The 23,117-nt window shown below is 51.3% G+C and overlaps 1 protein-coding gene and 1 long non-coding RNA gene across 8 annotated transcripts in view; both read right to left on the reverse strand.

The window, feature by feature from the left end:
- GYG2 (glycogenin 2) overlaps window positions 1-18,745 on the reverse strand; it is a 34,270-nt gene extending 15,525 nt beyond the window's left edge. For 4 of the 7 annotated variants that reach the window (XM_074324249.1, XM_074324247.1, XM_074324244.1 and 1 more), the window contains exons 1-8: window positions 18,171-18,745; window positions 17,478-17,611; window positions 14,182-14,323; window positions 10,777-10,951; window positions 8,723-8,885; window positions 7,247-7,373; window positions 5,291-5,513; window positions 4,051-4,257 (exon numbers count right to left, since the gene is read on the reverse strand). In XM_074324249.1, the coding sequence (XP_074180350.1) occupies window positions 4,051-4,257; window positions 5,291-5,513; window positions 7,247-7,373; window positions 8,723-8,885; window positions 10,777-10,951; window positions 14,182-14,323; window positions 17,478-17,484 (1,044 nt within the window). In that variant the 5' untranslated portion in view covers window positions 17,485-17,611; window positions 18,171-18,745. Of the gene's footprint in view, window positions 1-1,831; window positions 2,627-4,050; window positions 4,258-5,290; window positions 5,514-7,246; window positions 7,374-8,722; window positions 8,886-10,776; window positions 10,952-14,181; window positions 14,324-17,477; window positions 17,612-17,899; window positions 18,048-18,170 lie in introns of those variants that run through there. The other 3 variants (XM_074324248.1, XM_074324245.1, XM_074324246.1) reach the window with 3 other exon arrangements.
- Window positions 18,746-20,446: 1,701 nt separating this feature from the next.
- On the reverse strand, window positions 20,447-22,403 carry LOC141569675 (uncharacterized). The gene is made up of 3 exons (XR_012493409.1): window positions 22,328-22,403; window positions 21,993-22,238; window positions 20,447-21,798 (listed from the first exon to the last, which is right to left on the reverse strand). It is a non-coding gene; the product is annotated as an uncharacterized LOC141569675 (long non-coding RNA).
- Between the last annotated feature and the right edge of the window lie 714 nt (window positions 22,404-23,117).

Genomic DNA, 23,117 nt, shown 5'->3' on the forward strand with positions numbered 1-23,117 from the left:
TCGCACGACTCATAAGGAGACTCATCTGAAAGTCACAGTAACCCTCGCACTGTTATTGGTGCCAAAATTTAAAAAGAAAAGGAACAGAGAATCCGAAAATAGACCCACCCACATACGGACACCTGACTGATGGCCTAGGAAAGATGAGAAAGCAGCAGGAAATAATAATTTTGTCATAAACCACGGGAAGTTAACTATGGGTCCCCGCGTAACAGCAATGGAAGTTGACGCCAAACTTACTCATCGCATAATACAGATTTCAGGTGGATTCCAGACTTACAGGGGAAAGGTAGGGACAATAAAACTGCTGGAAAACACCCAAGGTGATTATTATGTTCGTGACCTTGGTTTAGAGACAGGTTTCCTAAACAGTGCACAAAACGTACCACTCATAAAGGAAACAGTCGTTAATTAAAAAAAAAAAAAAGCACAAGGAGACATCGCACGTGCTCTGTGGTCTGTTTTCGGATTCTCTAGTCCTGTGTTTTATTTTTCTCCCTTTACATTGACCTTGGAATGTTATCGTACTTCCCCAGGTTACTGTAACCACGAAGCAACCGGGGACCTCCATACCCTTCCAGGGTCCCGACCACTTGGAAAATCCTCGGCAGAATCTACCAAAACATCAGGGCACACAGGGGACTCTTTGATCTAGCAGCCTATCATCGGGTGTAACCCACCGTGTTTCCCCGAAAATAAGACCTGGCCGGACCATCACCTCTAATGCGTCTTTGGGAGCAAAAATTAATATAAGACCCGGTCTTATTTTACTATAATGTAAGACAGGGTCTATAATATAATATAACATAATATAATATAATACAATATAATATAATGCTGGGTCTTATATAAATTTTTGCTCCAAAAGACACATTAGAGCTGATTGTCTGGCTAGGTCTTATTTTTGGGGAAACAAGGTAGACACAGGGAAAGAAAACACCCCGGTTCCTAGCAGTGCTATGTGTGCCAGCCCAATCTGTGAAGGGTCTGTCCACAGAAGATTCAGTCCACACACAGTGTCTTCGGACCATTCAGTGACATGCAACCCACGAGAACAAATGGGCTACGGATTCTTCCAGCAAGATGGATGGGTCTCACAAACACCTCAAGCGAAAGAGGCCAGACTCACACCCACAGACCAGGGGATTTCATTTCTAAGGAGCTGAAAAGCACACAGACAAGTGAGCCACAGCTGTGAGAGTCAGGATAGCATTTCCTGGTGACTGAGAGCGGCCAGGGGTCCTCTGGTGGGGAGGGGGACTTTCTGGGTCTGGATGCTGGCTTTCGGGTGTTTTTCTTTTTCACTCTGCGAAGATTCATCAAGATATATACTTACTAGGCGTGCCCTGGTTTGCATGTATGTAAGTGTTCAACGGGTTTTATGAAAAATAAGATTTACTTTGAACAAAAGTTTAAAAAAAAAAGAATAACTTAAAAAAATTTTTTTTAAATGAAGGGTTTTCTTTTTCCTTTTTTTGGGGGGGGGAGGGGACTGGCTTCCAGCTCCCCAAAATAAAGAACCCAGAGCCAGTAATTTAACAAGTGGCCAATAGGTGGCAGTGATGGTACATAATTCATTGCAGAGCAGCCCTGGAGTGTGAGATACTGAAATCCACCGCAGATTCCGTAAAAGCAATCCCCCCGTTAAGAACGTGTCATGACCTCACTGGTTTTGAGAGACCCGTGCTCCTGATGAAGTAGCCAAGAGATAGAGATTTTTGTTCACGTCCATCATCCCAACCCATTATTGACAGACGGTAGAAGGCGAAGGTGGGACAGAGGGGAGGTGAGGATAAAGGGTGGGATGGTTGGTGACGCCGACACTCCCAGATCCTTTTTCTTGGTTTTATTCCACTTATTCCAACAAGGTTTTAAATGCCTGTGTTCTGGGCTGTAAACAGGCCATCCCAGGTGTTTGGGGCTGAGTCTAGGTTTACTTATTTAAATGGCACTGGTTCTGCCTGCTGCCTTTCCCCGACAGCTGCCCAGATCGGGATAAAATCTTCTCTCCTTATGGGAAATATTTCAGAGGAGCTCACAGGACTCTGTCCCGAGTGCCTTCAGGTCCCAGGCGTCCATCTGGACCCAGAGAAATGAGCCGCACCCGGTGTTGGGAGCCCGGGTCCCCCCTTCTTTCCCTGGGACCCTCACAGACATTACCCTGCCGTCATTAAACATTTCGGGAGACAGTCCCCTGCTTTCTTCCACTGAAGGACTGGCCCGCTGTGTCTGCATGCCCCAGGGATTCTCTCTGCGCCTGAAACTTTAATATTTACTGAAGCTCCGTCTATCTTGGAAAGGGGTTTTCAGAGGGATCCTTGTAGAATCGCACGGTCTGCTCCACATTCATGCAAATGCCGGTTTTTCTTAAAAACCCAGTTGCAGGTGTGCTGGCTCCTGGCGGCAGAAGCCGGAGCGTTTCTGGCCACAACATATCACTGTGAGCTCACACGTTGCTCACGTTCCCGGACCTCGTAGATGGCCTGTATTTATAACTCCCACGCGGCTCTTTGTGGGGCCAGATCCAGGCTCGGGAGAGCAGCGTTCGTCGGAGGAAAGAACAATGAGGAAAAGCTGCTTTGCTATGACCTCCATCTTCACCAGGCGAAGTTGAGGGTCTTCTCACCTTGTTTGGGTTGGGGGGAAATCACACCTCAAAAGTTACTAATGCAGGAAGCTGCCGGGAAAACATTTCTTCCACGTTACAGGGCATGGCAGGGTACCTACCACAGACACATTTGCTAACATGCAAACGGTGGTTTATAATCAACGGGAACCAGCTCTCCCAAAGGCATGGGAAAGGTGCCAAAAACATGTGGATTCTCCTCAATGCAGCCTCCAGCTCTATGCCTGGGCTAAGACATAACAATTCTAGTGACAAACTAAGGGACCCACAGTGCGTTTCAACGTGACCGTTTGACAGAACAAATCTTTACACAGTGGACATTCATCCAGGATGAAGAAATGTCAGCCTCCTCACATGTTGTTTTGTTTTCGTGCCGCAAATAAGGTGAGCTTTTTATTTCTCTTCTCCAAGGGAAAATTGTGCAGGTCCAGCCTCCACCGAAATGGGCAGATGGGTCAATGCTAATCTACACAAGTCATATCAAGCTGGGGGTTGTGCTGACAACAGCTGTCAGAATGCACAGCCGCGTGTCCTGAAAGTTGTGGGGCCCCCCTGCCTCCCCAATACCCAGGTGAGACTCACCACCCGTTCTCAACGTGGGCATGAGTTTCCTGTAACAAACAACCACCAACTGGGTGGCTGAAAACACTACAGACTGATTAGGTCATCGTTCTGGACATGAGAAGACCAAGCTGGGACTCGCAGGGCTGCAACCCAGGTGGAGGCAGCGTGGGTTCCTTCAGGAGGCCCCGGCCAGCACAAGACACATTCTCTGGCCTTCCCTAGCTCCCAGGGGCCACCCGCACGCCTGGGCTCGCGACCCCTTCCTGCTCCTTCCACGCCAGCAGCCTCTTCCCATCACAGCCTGCATGTGTGACCTCTGCTTCTTCTGTCCCCTCCTTACTGCCTCATGGAATGTCCATCTGGCCCCCCTCACGTGGACCCTTGCGAGGACACCAAGCCACGCTGGATAAACCCAGAACCTCTCCCCATCTCACGGCCCTCCTTTAATTTTTTTATAATTTATATTTCAGCCGCAGTTGGCATACAACATTATATTTGTTTCAGGGGTTCGACACGGTGGTGAGACATCTCTATCCTTTATGAAGCCCCCCCCACACCCTGATAGAGTATCCTTAACTGAATCACACCTCAAACAAAGTCCTTATGTCCACATTCGGTGACATTTACAGGTTCTGGGACGCAGACATTGTGGGGGCGGCTATTACTGGGTCGACCACAACGTGTAACGGCACCGTAATATAAATAAATGCAGGACCCCCGATGCCAGGAGAGGCTGAAGACGGGCACCTGACCTCCATGCCCCCCTCCCCGGGACCCCAAGAGGCAGGCTCTCTGCTCCACATCACAGGGGAGCCAACGTCTGATCGCCCATCACACCTGTGTGGACTGCAGGTACTTACGTCTTCCAAACGGCCTCTTCCAGGTGAGGGTGGCGTCCCATCCATGACCACAGTCGGCTCCAAAGGGTCCTCAGCATTCCAAGACTGGCTGGACCCCGTCGCTGAATTTGCACACGGCTCCCTGGCACCAGGCACTGAATGTGCACACTGCCCCTCGGCACTGTGAGCTGAATTTGCACATGGCACGCCCACGCCACGGAGACAAGCCTACACACAAAAACGGAGACACTGAGTCAGTCCTCACTACATCTTTGCAAGCCTCTGGCTGCCCTTGGGGCCCCAGCACCTGTCCCATCCTCTGTGTGGCCAGTGCTTTCCACCCCAACCATCTGTATTTGTCAAATGCAAGCTCACTGAATGAATGCCACATGGATTTGCGAAACTGGTCCCAAGAACCAGTAAATGTCATGAGCAGGCCGTGCACAGAGCCAGGAGCTCTGAAAACAAGAGCGAGGGGTCCCATACCCCGTGGCCAACACAGGGAACCCCAGGGCTCCTGGTGACACGACAACTCACGGAGTGACCTGTGATAAAACAGACAGGGTGACAAGTGGTCCTTGAGAAAGCTGCAGCCTCTGGTGAGAAGGGCCACCCAGCACACGCTTCCGACACGGCCGCCAGGGTGTTATTTCTCAGAACCAGTGGATTCTGACTCTTAATTTCTTTCCTACACAATGTGATGCCCACACGCTCCCCACGGGAAACTCAGTGTCAGCGCCGTGCACACGAACAAAGGGACACTCGTGTCAAAGGATCAGAGAAAAGCTCAGTCATCCCTGAAGAGCAGCCCCGAGCACCACCAAACAGAAACCATGTTGTTCGTGAAGAGCTGATCTCCATTTCTAACTCTTGCGTTTTTTTTTAATTTTTAATGAAAGTGCAGTTGGCATGAAATATTATGTTCGTTTCAGGTGTCCAACATACGGGATCCATCGTTAGGTCACGTAGAATGCGATCACCACGATAGGTTCTAGTACCCAGCTGTCCCCGTGGGAAACTATGATGATATAATTGACTCTATTCTCAATTCCTGGTTTCTTTATCTTTTTAATGTTTAATGTATAGTCAGCAGACTATACTTTATGTTAGTCTCAGGTGTATGACAGAGTGAATCGACATTTATACTATAACTTAGGGTGCAATCACCGCGATACGTCCAGTACCCATTTGTCACCGTGTGAAGCTGTGACATTATTAACTCATTTTCAACTTTCGACTTCCAAGGGATTCTCCCTCTTACCGTGTGTCCTGGGAACGTGCTTTCGTCCTCGCCGTGGACGCTTCCGTAAAGAGGCAGGATGCTTTGGTGGTAGATGGCCCACCAGAGGTTCAGGAAGGACGCCTGTTGCTCGGGGACTAAGCCGGAGCCCTCCTTTGAAACTGAGCCCGTCTGGGGATTGTAGGTGTAGTCCCACGGCTTTGTGGACCCCAGAAAGTGGACCACCTTCGCACTGGAGCCGAACCTGAGACGGAAACACGAAGGATTCTGTTCCCAACTTGGAAGTGACGAGACACACACAGAAAGAAAGCAGCCGACAGCCGTGAGACGCGTCCAAGATAGCAGCACGTGACTACATACGTGTCCCGTGGGTGACTAACCGTCACGGAATTACCGCTAGGTTCATTTACACCCATTTTGCATAAAGAAAATTAAAAAAAGAAAGAAATCAATGGTGTCTAGTACCCCGACACTATACATCGTTATTACAACATTACTGACTGTATTTCCTATGACTATTTTGTAACTACCGATTTGTACTTCTTAACCCCTTCCTCTTTTTCACCCACTAGACTAATCGGGGGGATCACTTTGTACAATGTCTAACCACTACGCTGTACACCTGAAACTAACATAAAATAATATTGAACGTCCACTATAGTTGAAAAAGAAAAAAGAAAGTCAAAACTAAAGCAAATGCAGCCAGCCCCTAAGAGGAAGTTAGTGAGGGAGGCATTTTTAGATACAGAGGTTTCCAATTACCACTCGAAAAGAAAAGAGAAAAAAAAGAAAAATCAATGTTGGGAGTATTTCATACTTTCTATAGACCAAGAAATATAACCATTATATTGGGTTCATCCCTAAAACCGGAAAAATAAATCAAGAGTCTTATAAAAACTGCCCATATGAGAGTCCAAATCATCTCCTTAAAAAAACAGGGACAAAAAAAGAAAAACACCTTTTATAATTGCAGCGAACACAGCTGCAAACCAGCAAACTGACTTCTTTTCAAGATTGCGAATTTTCCCCTCTCAGCTTTTCAAATTTTTTTCCATTATCACCACTCCCGTCACCCAGGAAACTTTTCAGACATATTTTTGCCCCCAGGGTCGCCTTCCCATGAAATTTTAACATCATATTGGCACTGTGGACCAATGCTCCCTATGTGCTTTACATATTAAAAAGGATATGTTTTCACTCCCCAAGAACCCATTTCTGCCTCCTTAGAGGCCACGCGGCCCCCGTTAAAAATGCATGCTTGAGGCTTATTCATTGCCTACATTCTCCCCAGGTTTCGTTTTCATTTATAACAATGTCGCCCATAGCGTATCGCAAATATTTTGGTTCCAGGACCTCTTGACATTCTTAGAAATCACTGAGGACCAAGACCTTTGTGGGTGTGGATTCTATCTACACACACTGACTGCCCCAGAAATGGAAACTGAAACATTCGAAAATGCATTTGTTCATTCATCAAAATGCAACTGACCCACCAGACGTCAACATGAATTTAGTAAGGTGATCGTGTAATATTAATAAACATCGATGGTAGAATTATGAAAAAAATAACTGTAGTTTCAAAAAGAGTGTAAAAACAGTGACATTGACCACGCTAAGAGGAGACAGCTGGTTTCTATATGCACTGCCCTGCTTTTCCACATCGTATCGTTTCTGTAAAGTCTCCCTGCGTGCTTAGGAAAATATGAGAGTGAATGTGGAAAATAACATCTTAGAATTATGTCCAGTCGTTGTGACTTCACAGCAGCTTACGGAGCTGGGGGGAACCCCTCAGGGGCGACACTTTGGGAACCACCAACTTTATGCCCACCTGCCTTGAGCCTCTATAATGTAAAGCAATACACAAGCAGGGGGATGACCTATTTTTCCTTTTTTTCTCCCGAAATGCCAAAGGCTGATACAGCTGCTGAGTGACAGGGTGCTGCGTGGCGGCAGGACGGAGCACGGTACAGCACTTACTGTTTGAAGGCAGGGCTGTAGGTGTACGCCGCGTTACTGCTCAAATTATAGGTGAAAGGCAAGTGCTTGTGGATGTCTGCCGTCGCCCAGCTGCTGAAGAAACTGTTCAGTAGGCCTTGATCTGCCCCTGCACGGGTAAGAAACACCCCCAGAGGTTAAGAACGTATGGGGGAAGACCCTAAAAGAACACAAGGGGGGCTGGAAGGGTGTGACGTAAACACGTCCCTGCGTTCCAGGTGACTCATTACATTTCTTTGCTCCGCCCGCTAACACAGGACTGTTGTCTCAAACGGAGACGTTAGTTAACACCATTGGTTTTCATCAGTTACCATTAGCGAATACCATTCACCAATTACCATTTATGGTAATGTCATGAATTACTCTGATACCATTTATGGTAATGCCATGAATTAATACCATTAACTAATACATGAATACCACAGCGTTAATTTAAGAAGTGCATATGCTTTCTAAAATTGACCACCGTTGATAACCTAAACGGTTAATAGTAAAATCTCCTGCTGTCTCCAAAGTTCTCCGCTCCCCCTCAATGAATTCTACGGCACAGCAACACTGCTTTGCCCACCATTTGTGCCGGCTTCCTCAATTGCTCGTCCTTACCGAGAGGCAATTCTTCAGTGATCCAGTATGTTCTTTGACGTTATAAAAATTCTACAAATTTTTCCCATGTATTAACGCTCGTTTGGTCAAATATTTGGCTTCTGGTTGGTTCACTTTCATTCTACCGTGTTTCCCCGAAAATAAGACCTAGCCGGGCAATCAGCTCCAATGCATGTTTTGGAGCAAAAATTAATATAAGACCCCGTCTTATTTTACTATAATATAAGACCCAGTCTTACAATATAATATAATATAATATAATATAATATAATATAATATAATATAATATAATATAATATAATACCAGGTGTTATCTTACTATAAGACCGGGTCTTATATTAATTTTTGCTCTAAAGATGCATTAGATCTGATTGCCCGGCTAGGTCTTATTTTCGGGGAAACACAGTGTGTCAGGGGTTGGACAACTTAGGTCTATGTCTGTTTGGGTAAATACAGTTTTACAGGGACACAGCCACTTTAAGTCTCATCAATGCTGCTTTCATGCTACACCTCGCAGGGTTAAATATACGCAACAGACATAACATGGCCCACGATACTAAAACATGGATTTGCCGGGCCCTGGAGAGAAAGGTTTGCCTGCCCCTTCTGCATGACAAGGCTTGTCGTCCAGTATTTACGCTACTGGTCATTCTTTCTAACCACAGAAGGTGTCCTCAGTGGTTCTCTCTGCTGCGTATCTACTCACCAGCGTCTTCATTTATTGCGATCACCCTGCCTGGCTTTACTCCTTGATCCCTACCTTGCAGTGATTTCAAAGCTGCCATTCACAGACACGGGGGCGTGGGGGTGAGCCAAGGGCACGGGTACACAAAGCTTCAGTGTCCCGTCACCTACCGTCAAAGCTGCCGTGGTCGGTGGCGTGCTGCAGCAAGAGGCTATGCGTCTCCAGAGAAGGCTGGAAGACGAACACCCCGCTGTTGAAGCAATCGGGCCAGCCGGGATCCGGGGCCGCGGAGAACTCGCCCCTCTCGAAGAGGTCATCGATATTGGACAGCACCTGGGGAAACAGAACACGGGGTACCTGCACCAACTCTCCTCCGACTCCCGGGGACGCAAGTGAGAAATCCGGGAGGGGCCAGGCCACGTTCAGAGGCTGCAAACTGGTACCCAGTTTTTTGGGTGACTCTTTTCTCTTAGGCTTGGACAGTCACGTGCCACAGGACGACACCTTGGTCAAGAATGACGGCATATGTGATGAGGGTCCCATAAGATGATAATGGAGCTGACAAGTTCCAATCACGTAATGACATTGTAGCCGTCGTGAAGACCTAGCCATTGTAACATTGTATCACGTGTGTGTGTGGGGGGGGCTGGTGTAAACAAACCTACCGTACTGCCAGGCGCGTCACAGTCTGGCACATACAGTTATGTACAGTACGTCATACATGATAATGTTACTGTTTTACATGTACATGTTACTGTGCTCTATACAGTATATATGTTACTGGTTTACATATACCTGTTACTGTGCTATATATAATATATATGCTACTGTTTCATATATATGTGTATATATAGTATGTTACTGATTTATATATACATGTTACTATACTATATATAGTATACATGCTACTGGTTTATATATGTGTTACTATACTATGTATATACGTGTTGCTGGTTTATATATACACATTATACTATATATATACATGTTACTGGTTTATATATACACATTATACTATATATATATGTTACTGATTTATATCTACACGTTTACATCTACTATACATAGTATATATGTTACTGGTTTATATCTACATGTTACTATACTATACTTTTTATCATTCTTTTAGCGTGTACCCTTTCTACTTACTGAAAAAACAAAGGTCTGCTGTAAACAGTGTGCCGTGCTCCACCGGCAGCAGCCTCACACATCTCGTGTTTACCGCGTCTTCGGTTGCATCATTTCCCCTTGGGCTTGGTTTAACCTCGTGTCGTTTTGTGCAGCCGTGTGCTATACAGGCGTGTGCCTGGGGACTGCAGGCTGTATCACACAGCCCAGGTGCACAGCAGGCTGCAGCATCCAGGTGTGTGCAAGTGCAAAATCGCCTAACCACACGTTTGTCAGAATGCGTCCCCGTCGCTAAGTGACACATGACTGTATTCAAAAGAGGAGTGTGCGAGTAGCATTGCTCTCCAGTTTATGTCAAGCGATCGAAGTAACACCACCTCTGAAACTCAGTTGTTTCCTCAAGGTTCTCAAGACCCTCCGTGGAACTCTCCTAACCACACACCTTCTTCCATCCAGCAAACGTGATCACTACAGCTCTGGAGACCCAGGAATGCAGAGGTGTGCAGGTCAATACAGTGTCATCGGTTGCCTTTGAAAACCTGACAACTAAATGCAGTCCCCTCCACCACCTGTTGGCTTTCCACACTGAGTTGTGCTTGGGGAAAACAGAAACACAACATTACTCTGAAAGGCCAGTGTTCTTCCCTTCCTCTCCTCTTCCTACACGGCTGCTTTTGCACAAGCAAGACAATCCAGAACGGACCTCCGACCCTCCAACGTCAGTTAACCTTTCAACTTTCCAGCGGCTGTGTCTGTGAGCACCCAGCATGGGGTCCTGCCCCGCAGGTCACACCCCCAAATGTAATTACTCTGCTTTGTGTAGATGAAATGACGTCACTATAAACCCCTCTTAGGGACGGAATGTGACTTCAAATCCCTCAGTGTCCTCTGAGGGGTCTAGGTATGTCCTGGTATAGTCGCTAGGTGTGTCCTATTTGACTGTGACCGGCCGAACGTGGACATTGGCGACAGATACACATCACCTGTGGGAACCCACGCACAGGTGCCAGCAGCCTGCTGCAGGAGGCAGAGGCACAGCGTCTGAGGGGCTCCCGATTGCATGCAGCATCTCGCCTCACCGAGCCGCTGTACTCACCAGGGTGTCTGCATCCAGGAAGACACACTTGCTGTAATGGGTGAGGGTCCAGCAGTGAAGCTTGGTGAGGGTGACTCCAAGTTCCGGTCTTTTCAGAAATGCCAGGTGGATGTAATCTGCACTGTCTATCAGATTCACCTCGATTACCTCGTCAAACACCCTCGACAGGATAACCCTGGGGAGATACGTGCCAAATGCAGGACAACAGATTGCACACAGGAGACGTCCGTTCAGGAGGACTCCCCCTTTGCTGCTCACATGCATGGAACCCAGAAGGGTCCACACTCCCGGCACATGCACGGCCGTCTTCATATAAGGCTCTGTGGTCTCCCATGGAGGTCTCAGAGCTTTGCACACGTTTCACGTGTGCTCCATCGTTATGCCAACTCAAAACACATGACCGACGGATGGAGGGGTCTTACATATTTTGCTGCGACAGACAGATATATCCGAATGACTATATCCAAAATATTTACACATAAAAATACTGTCATTTACATACAAAGCAGCTCAAATTGTTATTGTTCAATGCACAAAATTGTCAAAATATCCACTTTTTGCTTTTTGTGGATTTCTGACACGTTTTAGGAAAAAAACAACTTGAAATCAATTAACACAGCGAAAGAGTTAAGACACACGGATTCAGGCGAGCTCTTAGGAAGGTAATTCCTTTTGCAAAACGCATGGGAAAGGAGGACTGAGGACTGAGCAGTGAAAGACCAACCAGCAGTCACGACAGTCTCTATCTGTGTCGACTTTCTGCATTCAAACCCCACACTGCTGGCTGCGTACAGGTTTAGACTCAACTCTACCTTTTATCAAACTAAAATTTGCCTCTGTTCCATTGATTGATTGATTGATTGGTTTAGCTTAAATTCTATTGCATCATAGCCTAGCCTATGTCCCGAAGACAGAAAATTAAGGAAGTGCTAAAAAAAAAAAAATTTTTTTTTAATTTTATAAAAAAGGCTGGTTAGCACTTCAGAAGGATACAGGGAGCCAATCAGGAGACGCTCCCAACAGCCAACGCCGAAAGAATTTAAGCAGCAAAATAAATCACAAATACCCAAAGGGTAAAATGAATATTCACAGATCAATGCTGGTATCATAATTGAGCAAGTAAGTACACAGGGAAGAAGGAACGGCTGTTCCTCACATGAGATATTCAAGTCATACACGTAGAAGGAACTGGGGGAGACAGAAAATCACACCACAGTTACACCTGTTCGAGACAAGAGTCGGGGGGGTGCTAGACGCAACGGGTAAAGGTTTTGAGGAGAAACGGCATATTTTCATAGTCTCACAGTATCTCCCCCCAAGACATTTATCAGTTAAAAAGAGAAAAAACCACAACTGTCCTGTGGAGAAACCCCATAGCTAGCACCTTATCCAAGGGACCAAGGTTACTATCCGTAATCGCAAGACATCGTGACGTTACCTATGCCCTGATACGATGCACTGAGAAAGAATCATCACTTCCGAGGATTTTTTTTTCCCCACCAAAAATGCTTAACCTTAATCCAATGATGAGAAAACACTGGACAAACCCAAGCTGGAAGGTCGTCTATGAAGCAATTGACCACTACTGTTCAAAAATATCAAGGTCATGACATCGTAAGGCGAGAGGAAGGAATTGTCACAGACGGCAGGAGACGACTAAATAGTGTGAAATCCCGGATTCGATGGTGGGACAGAATCATATTAATACCATTGCCTCCCTTTATTTTCAAGAGTTTCTGCTGTTACCTAAGCTGCCTCCTGTGCACGTATAGTACACAGCGTTACTCATTTCTTGAGCACCGTTTCTTCTATGCGACTTGTTCTTTCTTAGATGCACATTTCATTTTGCTTGAGTACATCCTCAAGTAACTTTTTTCTCCAAGGTCTTGAGCACTATAATGTTTGAGCTTTTGCATATTTGAAACAGTGTCATTTTTGCTTTCAAATTACACTCGTTGGGCTGAATACACAAATCTCATTTCAAGATTATTCTGCCCCAGAACTTTGAGATATCGACGACCTCAACCAGATCGACAGTGAAATGCATTTAGGACGCGTCCTTCATTCTTGATGCTCTGAAACGCTACCCCTTCGTATCAACATTTCAACTTTAGTTATTCATTATCATCTAAACCAAGGTCCCCTGGGAGCACCCAGAAGAAATGACTGGTCTCCTGAGGGAACGATCGCCATTCTCAGTAACCGCGCGTCTCTCTGCCAACGGGAGGCTCCCCACCCAAGGCTGTGACTGCCTCGCTGTCCTTCTGTGGAACGCTGAGGGTTTGGGGTCTGTCCACGTCACTGAATCTCAGGAGGGTATCCCCTGTGACCCGGTCACCTCAAACCCTGCCTGGCGATTTCAAGCCAAGTCATGCCGAGCGAGACACTGAATCGGGTCACCCACGAGCACCCTGCTTTCCCCAGGACAGAGGTCATGGACCCGTCAGGGGAGGAACCCTCTTCTCCCTGTGCCCACGTCCCAGCCCTTCCCTCTACGGACGCTGTATCTCCTGCGTTGTGAAATGACCAGGTGCCAACGGGGAGTCCCACTTAGCCTGGGCTTCTGCTGTGCCCCCGTTTCCCCCACACTGGGGTCTCCCGTCTCCTTTCTCACACCCTCAAACCCAGTCTCAATGACCACTGACCCCAGGACAACATACGTAGCGTCACAGGTAGCGGGTGGCGGAGTGCAGCTCTGAGTGAGTGACTTGTAAGGAGGTCACAGGAGCGCCATGTAAGAGCTGGCCACTGGCACCGCCATCAGGCTGTCTCAGGAGTCCCACCTCTTGGGACGCAGGGAACCTGGGCGGCATGCCAACTCTGCTCTGTGTCACCTAACACGTGCACGGCCAGCCTCCTGGTGGCTGCAACTCCTTTCTGTGACCTCCCCACATCCAGCCTGGCCTTTTCAGGGCCATCAAGAGACACACTAGACGTGAAGAACAGGACAGCCCTGCACGGCCACCCAGAAATACCTGTACACGTGGTGACAGGGAGAAATCCGACAGGAAGACGTCTCCTCACCAGGAAGTGGAATCCTTGCCCACACACCCGAAGGCTCTACGGACCCAAATGTCAGATGACACCTTTCGGGCTTAAATCCTTCGCGTAGCTCACGACCGTTGCCTTTCAAAGTCTCCTCCCCCTGAAACCGGCTCGTGCGTCTCCGTCACAGAGACAACGAGCGTTATCCAGACACTCTGTGTCATCTGTAACAGTGACCGCTCACATCACAGAATCCCTCCGTGAGCAATGAGCTGAGGGCCCTTTACAAGCGTCAGACGCCCACCATAACTGTCGGTGGTCCAGGCCCGTGAACAAGTCCCGAAACCACCGAGAGCCCCGGGGAGCTTGCTGCTCCAGGGGGAGGGGCCTGCGGGGCACAGGTGCGTCTCCGGGTCTTACCTGAGCAGGCTGGACACCTGCAGAGTGACCAGCACCACGAGCTTCCTGGTCGCCCTCTGGTTCCGCAGGGACTGACCCAGGACCAGGGCCCCCTGGCAGTACATGTCATTGGTGGCCAGTGTCACAAACGCCTGGTCAGACACTGCGGGGAGGAACACAAACACCAGCATTACGCTCCGAGCGGATCTGAAGGGATGATGGGGTGACGGTCACCCCTGTTCCTAAGCTGCCCAACTCGGATGGAGTAACTCCTGGTGTTCACACACGAGCACGGGGGACAGTTCACGTCCGTCCTTTCATTTAAACACACACACCACACACACAGGTGCAAGAAAACCCCAGACAGGAGGCTGAGCCAACCAGCGCACGACCAAAATGTCCTGATGCTACAACACGGCAGACACACACAGCTACGGCCCCCCCCCTTTCTTTTGCACGCGAGTTTCAAAAACACACCCCAAATATTTGAATCATAGGTGAAAACACACCAAAAGGTGGAAGGAACCGTCAGATTATCTGAGTTACCATGAGGAAGCCCACCCCGCTCAAACGTTCTCTGTGAAGAAGCGGCCGAACCCCTTCGACTCTGCACAAACCAGCTGGAATAACTTCAGCTCGAGGACCTACGGTTCCAAGGTCGTGGGAGAAAGAAAATCCACTGTCTCATCCACCACAACGTTCTCAGTTTCCTCATGTCTCAACAGGAGAGGACGAAACTCTGCAAGCAGGTCCAATTTACGGCCATTTCAAATCGGACTGAGTACGGAGGGCGTCAGCTTTGACAGGGAGTGTTCAGCAGCTTCATTCCTGGGCCCCCAAGAGCTGGTTGCCAGGGGAAAGACCATGCATAAAGCGGCCCAGCCCTGGGACAGGCCACAGGGCTGTCTGCAGAAATTAAAATGCCCAGCACGCAGCCCGTGGCCAGAACACACAGACCTCAGTTCTCCAGAGGCACACGCCCTCCAGGCCCCATGCCCCCCGCCTGGGGAAGCACTGCGAGCCAGGCCCACAGACGGGCTAAATATAACATGACACGGGGGGCCACACGTCTGTCTCCCGGGGGGCGTCAGCCTTGACCTTTACATTCCACAGGGGTAAATTCCCAAACATGCTTTTTCCAACAGCTGCCTGTCTACATGTTGGTGCTGGGTCGTTGTTTTCCCCTTGGATTAAGAAGTTATGAGAATTCCTGGTACCTCCACTGAGAGTTGAGTATTATGAACAGTAAACTTCAGAATCAAGCCTGCAGCGCAAAAGATATCTACTACCTATCATCTGCCCGTCTACCATCTATCTATCTATCTATCATCTATCTATCTATCTACCATCTATCTATCTATCATCAATCTATTATCCATCCATCTTCTATCTATCCATCCATCCATCATCCATTCATCCATCATCTATCAATCATCTAAATATCTATCTATGTGTAGTTTACCTTAAACTGGCTTAAAACAACATGGTGTCTGCTTTCCAGGACATGGCGGTATTCCCAGAAACAGGGGGAACAAAATAACAGTCTATGGAAAGGTGAGGAGTGTAATTTTGCCATGAAGAGTTTGAGGGGTGGGGTGACATCCAGGTGGAGATGTCCCAGAAGCAATCCCGGATGAGAACAAAAGGGGGGGGGTCCTCAGGAGAGCTCATGCTCACAAGAACAAACCACCCAGGGCCCAGAACAGACCACCCTGCTGACGGCCGGCCATCCAGAAAAGAGGAAGGTGCAGCCAAATTATCCTGCGTCAAGGTACTGGGTGGAATCCAGAAGAAATGACACAGGGATCAAAAATTGGTCCCTGCAAATCCTGGTTCTGCAGCTCCTGATAAGGACATAAATGGAACAGTGACAATGAACGGGGGTCAGGGGCTGACTGTGATGTGTCCCTTCAGAACTCAATGGTTGGAGCCCTGACCCCCAAGACCTCAGAATGAGACTGTACTTGGAGATGGGGGGGGGGGGGTCTTTACAAAGTTGCGTAAGATAAAACGAGGCAGAGTGGGAAATCGTAAAGAGCGCTTGCCACTGGACTCTAAACACGGGTCAAAAAAAAAAAAAAAAAAGATATTTTCGCAAAACCGAGTCCAGCCTGAAGACGGCGGTGGCTGACACTTGTAAAACACATCTGGGAGCAATGTTTATTTCTGTTCCTTGCCTGTCCTGCACTCAGCGCGTCTTCCAGCCACCCCACCCGCCGAAATAACACACTAGCTGCCTCTTCTCCCGTCCCCGGTACTCAAAGCTGTTTTTGTTCCCTGCAAACTGCTGAATCCCCACATGGGGTCTCCTAGCACGTTCCAGGGCTGATGGAAATGTGTCTGGATATCTGGGCTTGAATGCTGCCATTATATGGGGCCTACCGGCTTTGGGGAAATGTGGTTTTTCATTCTAGAGAGCTCCAACTGCCCAGTGGAACAGAGAGCTTTCTCTGCTTCGGCTCGGAGCGGAGTCTGCTCAGGAATCCAGCCCTTTCCGCCCCAACAAGTCCCCTTTCTAAGGCGGGAGAGGATGAAAACAGCACGGAAGCCACTGGCAGATGTATCAAATCGCTGCTCTGAATAAAAAGCAACCTGTTTTTTTGTTTGTTTGTTTTTTTAATGTACTCATGAATGATTAGATCCGGTCTGGCCCAAGAGGGGGGCGTCCCTTAAGGAGGCAAACAGGGCACGCAGCTCTTTCATGGGTTGGTGCAACCATTCCATGGCCTTATATCCACAGCTCTGGAGCCAACTGTCCAAGTCGCATGTCCACAAAACCCAGGGACAGGCACACGGGAAAGATTTTGAGCCCACGGGGACCAGGCTTTGCACCAGATCCAAGCGAGGCTGCCCCCCATCACAAGCCTGCTGCCCTGCTTCCGGATGGACCCCAAACCTTTATTGGGGTAACTAGTTATGCCTGACGTCTGAACTCGGGAGGACCCCAAGGCACTGTCTTCCCAGAGTTTTAGGGGCATGAATCTCTTCCCGTCTGTCTCCAGTCAGTGAGAGTGTGGGGCGGTTCAAAGCCGTGGCCAAGAAAGGAACCCACTGAAATCCCCAGGGCTGCTTTTTACAGCAGGAAAATTGATGAGATCTTAATGCCCCCTTCCAGCTGCTGACACACCTCATCTCCGACTGCACCTGGCGAGGCCAGCCCTTTCCAGCCCCGGGCGACACTGGAGAGGCACACAATGAGAGATGAGGGACTGGGGTGATCTTGGGGTAAAGCAGGGGTCTCCCCTAGTGCAGACTAAGCTCAGCTGGGTCCGCAGGAACAGAGGCGGACCCAAAGGGCCTTTCCTTCTCCGACTCACCCGGCATGGTCCAAGTCTCCGCGCGCGGTGGGCAGCGAGGGGCCGTGCGCCTGGGTGCGGTGGGTGGGCTCTCGGGCCTCCAGCCGGGCCTGGCAGAACCGTGGTCTCCAGAGAACCCGCGCAGAGTTCCAGGCCTGCGGAGGACAACACCCGCGGCTGCAGGCCAGCCCAGTGCCCACTACTCTCTCGGTGTCACCTGGGCTCCGCGGAACCGCGGCCCCCTCCACGACCCCTGCCCCCTACGCCACCTCCTCCGCGCTCGGGGACAGCCTGAGGTTTCCTGCCAGGCTCCGCTCGCCCCCTGCCCACACCAGACTCACCTGCGACTGCGCTGCGCCCTGGTCACCCCCGCGCCCCTCACCTCATCCCTCCCGGCCCCAGCACCCCGGCGTCATCAGCCACCCCGCCGCGCCCAGCACTACCTCCTGGCTCCAAAGTAGTCTCTCCCCCCTGCTAGGCTCCCCCGGGTCCTCCGCGGCCCGCTGCGCCCCACTGCGCCCCGCCCCTCCTCTGCGCTCCTGGCGGCCTGGGCCCCCACCCTGGCCCAGCGCCCGCGGGGTACCGCCTCCCGCTCGGTTCCACCTCTGCGACCCCCACCCCCGCACCGCGCCCCTCCTCCGCACTCGGGCAGCCTCTACGACCCCCTCTCCCGGGTCCCCAGCCGCGCCCAAGCGGCCTCCACGCCCCCCGCACCCGTGCGCCCCCGGCACCTCCTGCGCGCTCCGGCAGCCTCTGGCCCTGGCCAGCGCAGGGAGGCCCCGCGGCCCGCGCCCGGCGATTGGCCGCTCGCCGGAAGCGGGTCCCGCCTCCGCCCAGCCCCGCGGGACCGGGTCTCCACCGCCGCGCTGCCGCCCGGTCCGCCGCTCCCGCGCGCCGCCTGGTGCCGGGCTCCCGCTGCCTGGCCCCGGAGAGAGCCGGGAAGGGGACTTGGCTGCCGGACATTCCGCGCCCCGCCCCTGCCCCTCGCACCCCCCTCCCGGCTGAACCCACGAGTCTGTGGTTGTTCGGTTTGGACATTTAACCTTTTCCCCAGCCTGCCCTAAAGTAAATGTTTGCAAAGGCCTCCAGGGCCTGGCCTGGAGGCCCCGCTGGAAACCTTTCACCTGGCACCCAGCAGAACGCGCGCGATCTGATTGCAAGTAGAGTGAGCGAAGGCAAGAGTAACGCGTGCGTGCGTGCGTGCGTGGATGCAGGAAGGCATGAGTGAGTGAACGCAGGAGAGAATAAACGCAAATAAATAAAGGCTCTGCGGCGCCTGGGCTGGTGAATGCATGCCTGACTCAACGACTGTATGACTGGGAAATAAATACACGAGAGACGATGCAGGAGGGAGTGCATGCATGCGTGACTGCACGAATGAAGGACGGAACCACTGCATGAGGGAGTGAGTCCCTGCGGGCACGAGTGAGAGGATGCATGCGTAAATAAATGCACGCGTCAGTGAGAGGAATGAATAAATAAATGTGCGACCACATGCATGAGTGAAGGAGAACGAATAAATGACATGTGAACGAATAAATGGCGTGTGAATCCACGCATGTATGCGTGCTAAAATGGATCCAGATGAAAATCAGCCCCCCCTGAGTCTTTTGCATGCATGCCACTCCTGACTCTGAAAAGCCCCAGTTCTGGGGATAAGTGGCCTGTGAGGGTCCCTGTAGTCATGCCGGATCTAGCTCAGGGTCCCCAAGACCCAAGCCACAGGGCTCTGTCTGGGAAGCCTCCGGGGCCCAGCCATTCCTGGGGGCAGTGGTGCAGTTGGGTGGAAGCCCTCATCACAGCCAGTCGCAGGGGAGCAGGCAGGATGAGAGCCTGAGTTGGTAGCTGCCACGATTTGTCCTGAGAAGTCCCATGGCATTGTGTGGACTGTTCAATCTGCAGTCCAGAGCTGGACGGGCCATGGAGGTCTGCTGCTCAGCTGTGCCTCCTGGGACTGCCAGTTTGCAGCCTCCAGCTGCACACGCGTGCAATTGAAAGTCCATGGAGAAGAAGGAGCAAAGACGTGGGTACCCAGGGACGCTGCTCTGGACGGCTGGGCCTCTGGGACACTCACGTGGAAGGGACAGAAGAAGCACCCAGGTAGGAGTTCATGCTGCCTGCCCGGCAGGGAACACGTGAGCCATGGCGAGTGGTAGAGGGAGACAGGACTCAACCCGATGGGCCTTCTGGTCCTGAGGCAGGAGGCAACCCTTGCCTGCTGCCAGGAAGGTGTAAAAACCCGTGGGCGATTGTTTCAGGAAGTTGTTCATCTCTGTGGACCAACCTGATCCCACAGGCTGACATTGTCCTGCGGGATCAGTCTCCTGGGGATGGATGTCCACACAGAGATTCAACATTCCTGTTATGCAGCAAGTGAACACCGGGGCTTCCTGCTCTGCAAATGTCCCCTGGGGGCCAGGGGGGAAGAATGCCACAGGGGGTCACGTCCCCACTAAAGCAGCCAAGTGCCCCAGCAGGTTTGCCCCATGTCGCTTCTACCTCATCAGTGCAAAACACCAACATAGTTTTTGAAAGAAAAACAAGGTCTTTGTGTGATTATGAAAATGATTTGGACCTGCCCGCCCCACCCCCACCCCGCCCTAGGAGGGTTCCACATCTCCCACTTTGAGAACCAGCACATTGACGGTCCAAGAAGTGACACCAGAGGCTTTATTTTATTTCATTTTTATGTGTCTTTTGGTTTTGAAGATTAACATTAGATCTTTAAAGAGCAAAAATAAAAAATTTTTAAATGTACAATGTTCATAAAACTGAAACACCAATCAGAATGTGCGGCAGAGGGAGAAAAGCGATTTAGAAACAGCCGAGAGGGCATCGCGAATGCTAAAGCTCGCGAGGAACGGGTGTGGTGGGTCCTACCGTGTTTCCCCGAAAATAAGACCTAGCCAGACCATCAGCTCTAATGTGTCTTTCAGAGCAAAACTTAACATAAGACCCGGTCTTACTTTACTATAAGACCAAGTATAACATAACTTATAACATAATGTAATGTAATATAATATTATACCGGGTCTTATATAATATAACATAATAGTAGCTGTTCTCCAACACCTGTCAGACTGGGAAAGTTGTCTGGGTCCCCCAGCGCAGGGTTTTGCGGGATTTCCGCTGATGATAAGCTGAGGACCCCAGTGGGAATAGGGGCAGGGCTTTGCATGCGGAAAAGCATCCGGCTCAGTTGCTTTGCAGAAAACGGGGCTTCCACACGTGACAAGGGGTAGGAGAGACAGAGCAGGAGGGGTGTCCCAGATTCTCCCTACACCTGTCCATACAGACAGCAGCCTTGATAGCTACCGATCAGCTTCGGGGGGAATACCTGCGGTGCTTTGAGCTCCACGTCCCAGTGGGACTCAGAGCTGTTAAGAAATGGCGTCCAGGTGTCTAGAAGTGGGCGCAGCCTTCTGGGGAGGTGTGAGATGTCAGTAGGGTTCATCGAGGCCCTTAAAGCCTCCTGGAAACACGTGCAGCCTCTGAACCATCTGTGGGAAGCGCCAGGCTCTCAGAAATATCCAGGGGAGATTCCTGTGCTGTGGCCTCTGGTTTTCAACCCCCTCCCAGCCAACCGGAAAGGGGACAAACGTCGTGAGGTGGGAAGGGTCCGTTCTGATCTGAGCCCTGCTCAGCCCCCCACAGCTGCTCGCTCCTAGAGGACAGTGGTGTTTCCTGCGTCTGTGCTTGTGTCATCGTTGGCTCCAGTACTTGCCCAATGCCCCCCCACACATGCTTGCCACTGTGGGGTCATTCCATGTGGCCTCTCACTGCTCTGGTGAGCAAACTGGGGTGCTGTGATCCTGTGTGTCATGTGCCATGGCCCCCCCCATGGGGAATGGGTCCTAGGACAGTGTCCCGACAAGCAATCCATTTAAAAATGTCTCAGACAGCTCTTGCCTCCTTTACTGAGGCTGGGAGTGGGGTTCCCAACTGGTCCCCTGTCCACAGATTAGAAGTGACCCACCAGCAGTATTTCTACCACGACACTAGTGACGTCAGAGCTGGGTGTCTCTCTGACGTGGGGCGTCCTGGGCCCTATAGGGCATTGAGCAGCGTCCCCGGTCGCCACCCAGCAGTTGCCAGGAGCACCCCCTCCCCAGTGTGACAACCAGAAATGTCTGCAGACATTGCTCAGCGGCCTCCTTGGGCACAGTCAGTCCAGGCTGAGAAATCGCCCTGCAGCAAGAGAGAACCTTCTGGGTCCGGGCCAGCATAGGGCTGAAGGAAGCAGAACCCTCTGCCAGGCCCCGAGAAGAGACAGGGCAGCGTTCCACCCCCCACAACCGTCTCTGCCTGGAACCATCGAGGATGAAATCCCGTGAACACCATGCTGGGGGGAGGGGAGTGAATTCTCACTGTGGATTCTCTCCAAGCTGTTGCTTAGCTGGTTAGACAGGCAGAGGGCTGCCCCCCCACCCCCACCCCATCCCGCCTCTAGGCAGCTTCCATCCCCCTCCTGGCAGACCCAGCTCTCAATCCAAGCTGAGCAAAACCCTCTGGGCTCCTTTACGCCCCACGTCTTACCAGGAGCAAAAGTCAGGTCACGCCGGGCTCAGCCTGGGCACTCGCTTCTCCAGGGGACTGAAGTCTTGGCTTTGGTGGGCGCGTCCTGGGCACCGTGGGGTGTCCCACCAGCAGGATTTCTACCACGTCCCTGGTCTCCACCGGCCACATGCCCGGGAAGCGCCCTCCCCAGTGTTGACCCGGCGGCGTCTCCAAACTGCAGACGCCAGCGCCCCGATCCCGGTTTGGGGTTCCTCCCTTGCTGGTCTGGGAAGAAAACGCACAGCCTACATACCACCTGGGACCCCAGGCAGCGGTAAACCGTCACCCCATCCGAAAACCAGCCGTGTCCTTACAATTGTCCACTGATGGAGCAGCTGTCCCCACGTCTGCATTTCCTTGGGACGCGCTTACTCGCCCCAACTCGCAGGACAGGCGCTTGGGCCGGTTGATTGACAGGGCTGAAAGAAGTAAGCACCGCCCCCGGCCTCGCCCCCGCGCGTCTCCTCGCCTCCCACCCGCCCACCCACCCGGGCTGGTCACGCCTGGCGGGTCACCCCAAGCTGCGTTTGGCTGCGAGCCCTTCCTTCCCACGTGAGCCCCGGGTCAGCCCTGCACTGGCCGCCTGAAGAACCCCTGGGACCTTGTGACAAAAGCAATTGCGTAGGACCCCGCAGACCCGCACCCCCACATCAGGAACCTGAGTCTGGGGGCCTGTACCCTGTGTTCACTAGCCCCCATGGACGCTCAAGCTTCGGAAGCACTGCTATGATCGCTGATATTTGGGCAACATGCACGGGGCAGCCGCAGCTGGGAGGCCTGCAGAGGGTGGGAGGTCCAATTGGGGGGGGGGCGGGGCGGGGGGAACTGCAGACATGTTTACAGAGAAGGTTCAGGACGCAGGAGCAGGTGCCTGGGTCTCCCAACACAAAAATCCTCAGATACGACACCGTCCCCTGCCCCCCCACCCCACAGCACCTTTCCTGTCCCCTCCCACCCACCCCTTCCTGCTCTGAAGCCAAACCTGCCTGATCCCTGGGCAAAGGGCAGCTGCTTAATGAAGCCAGAGCAGGCCTGTGCCATGGGCGTTGCTGGGCTCCTGTGTGAGCTGCTCTCAGGAAGCGTGGACAGGGGCGCCCGCTGAGC

Source organism: Rhinolophus sinicus, chromosome X (genome assembly GCF_036562045.2).
Source record: "Rhinolophus sinicus isolate RSC01 chromosome X, ASM3656204v1, whole genome shotgun sequence".
Taxonomy (NCBI): Eukaryota; Metazoa; Chordata; class Mammalia; order Chiroptera; family Rhinolophidae; genus Rhinolophus; species Rhinolophus sinicus.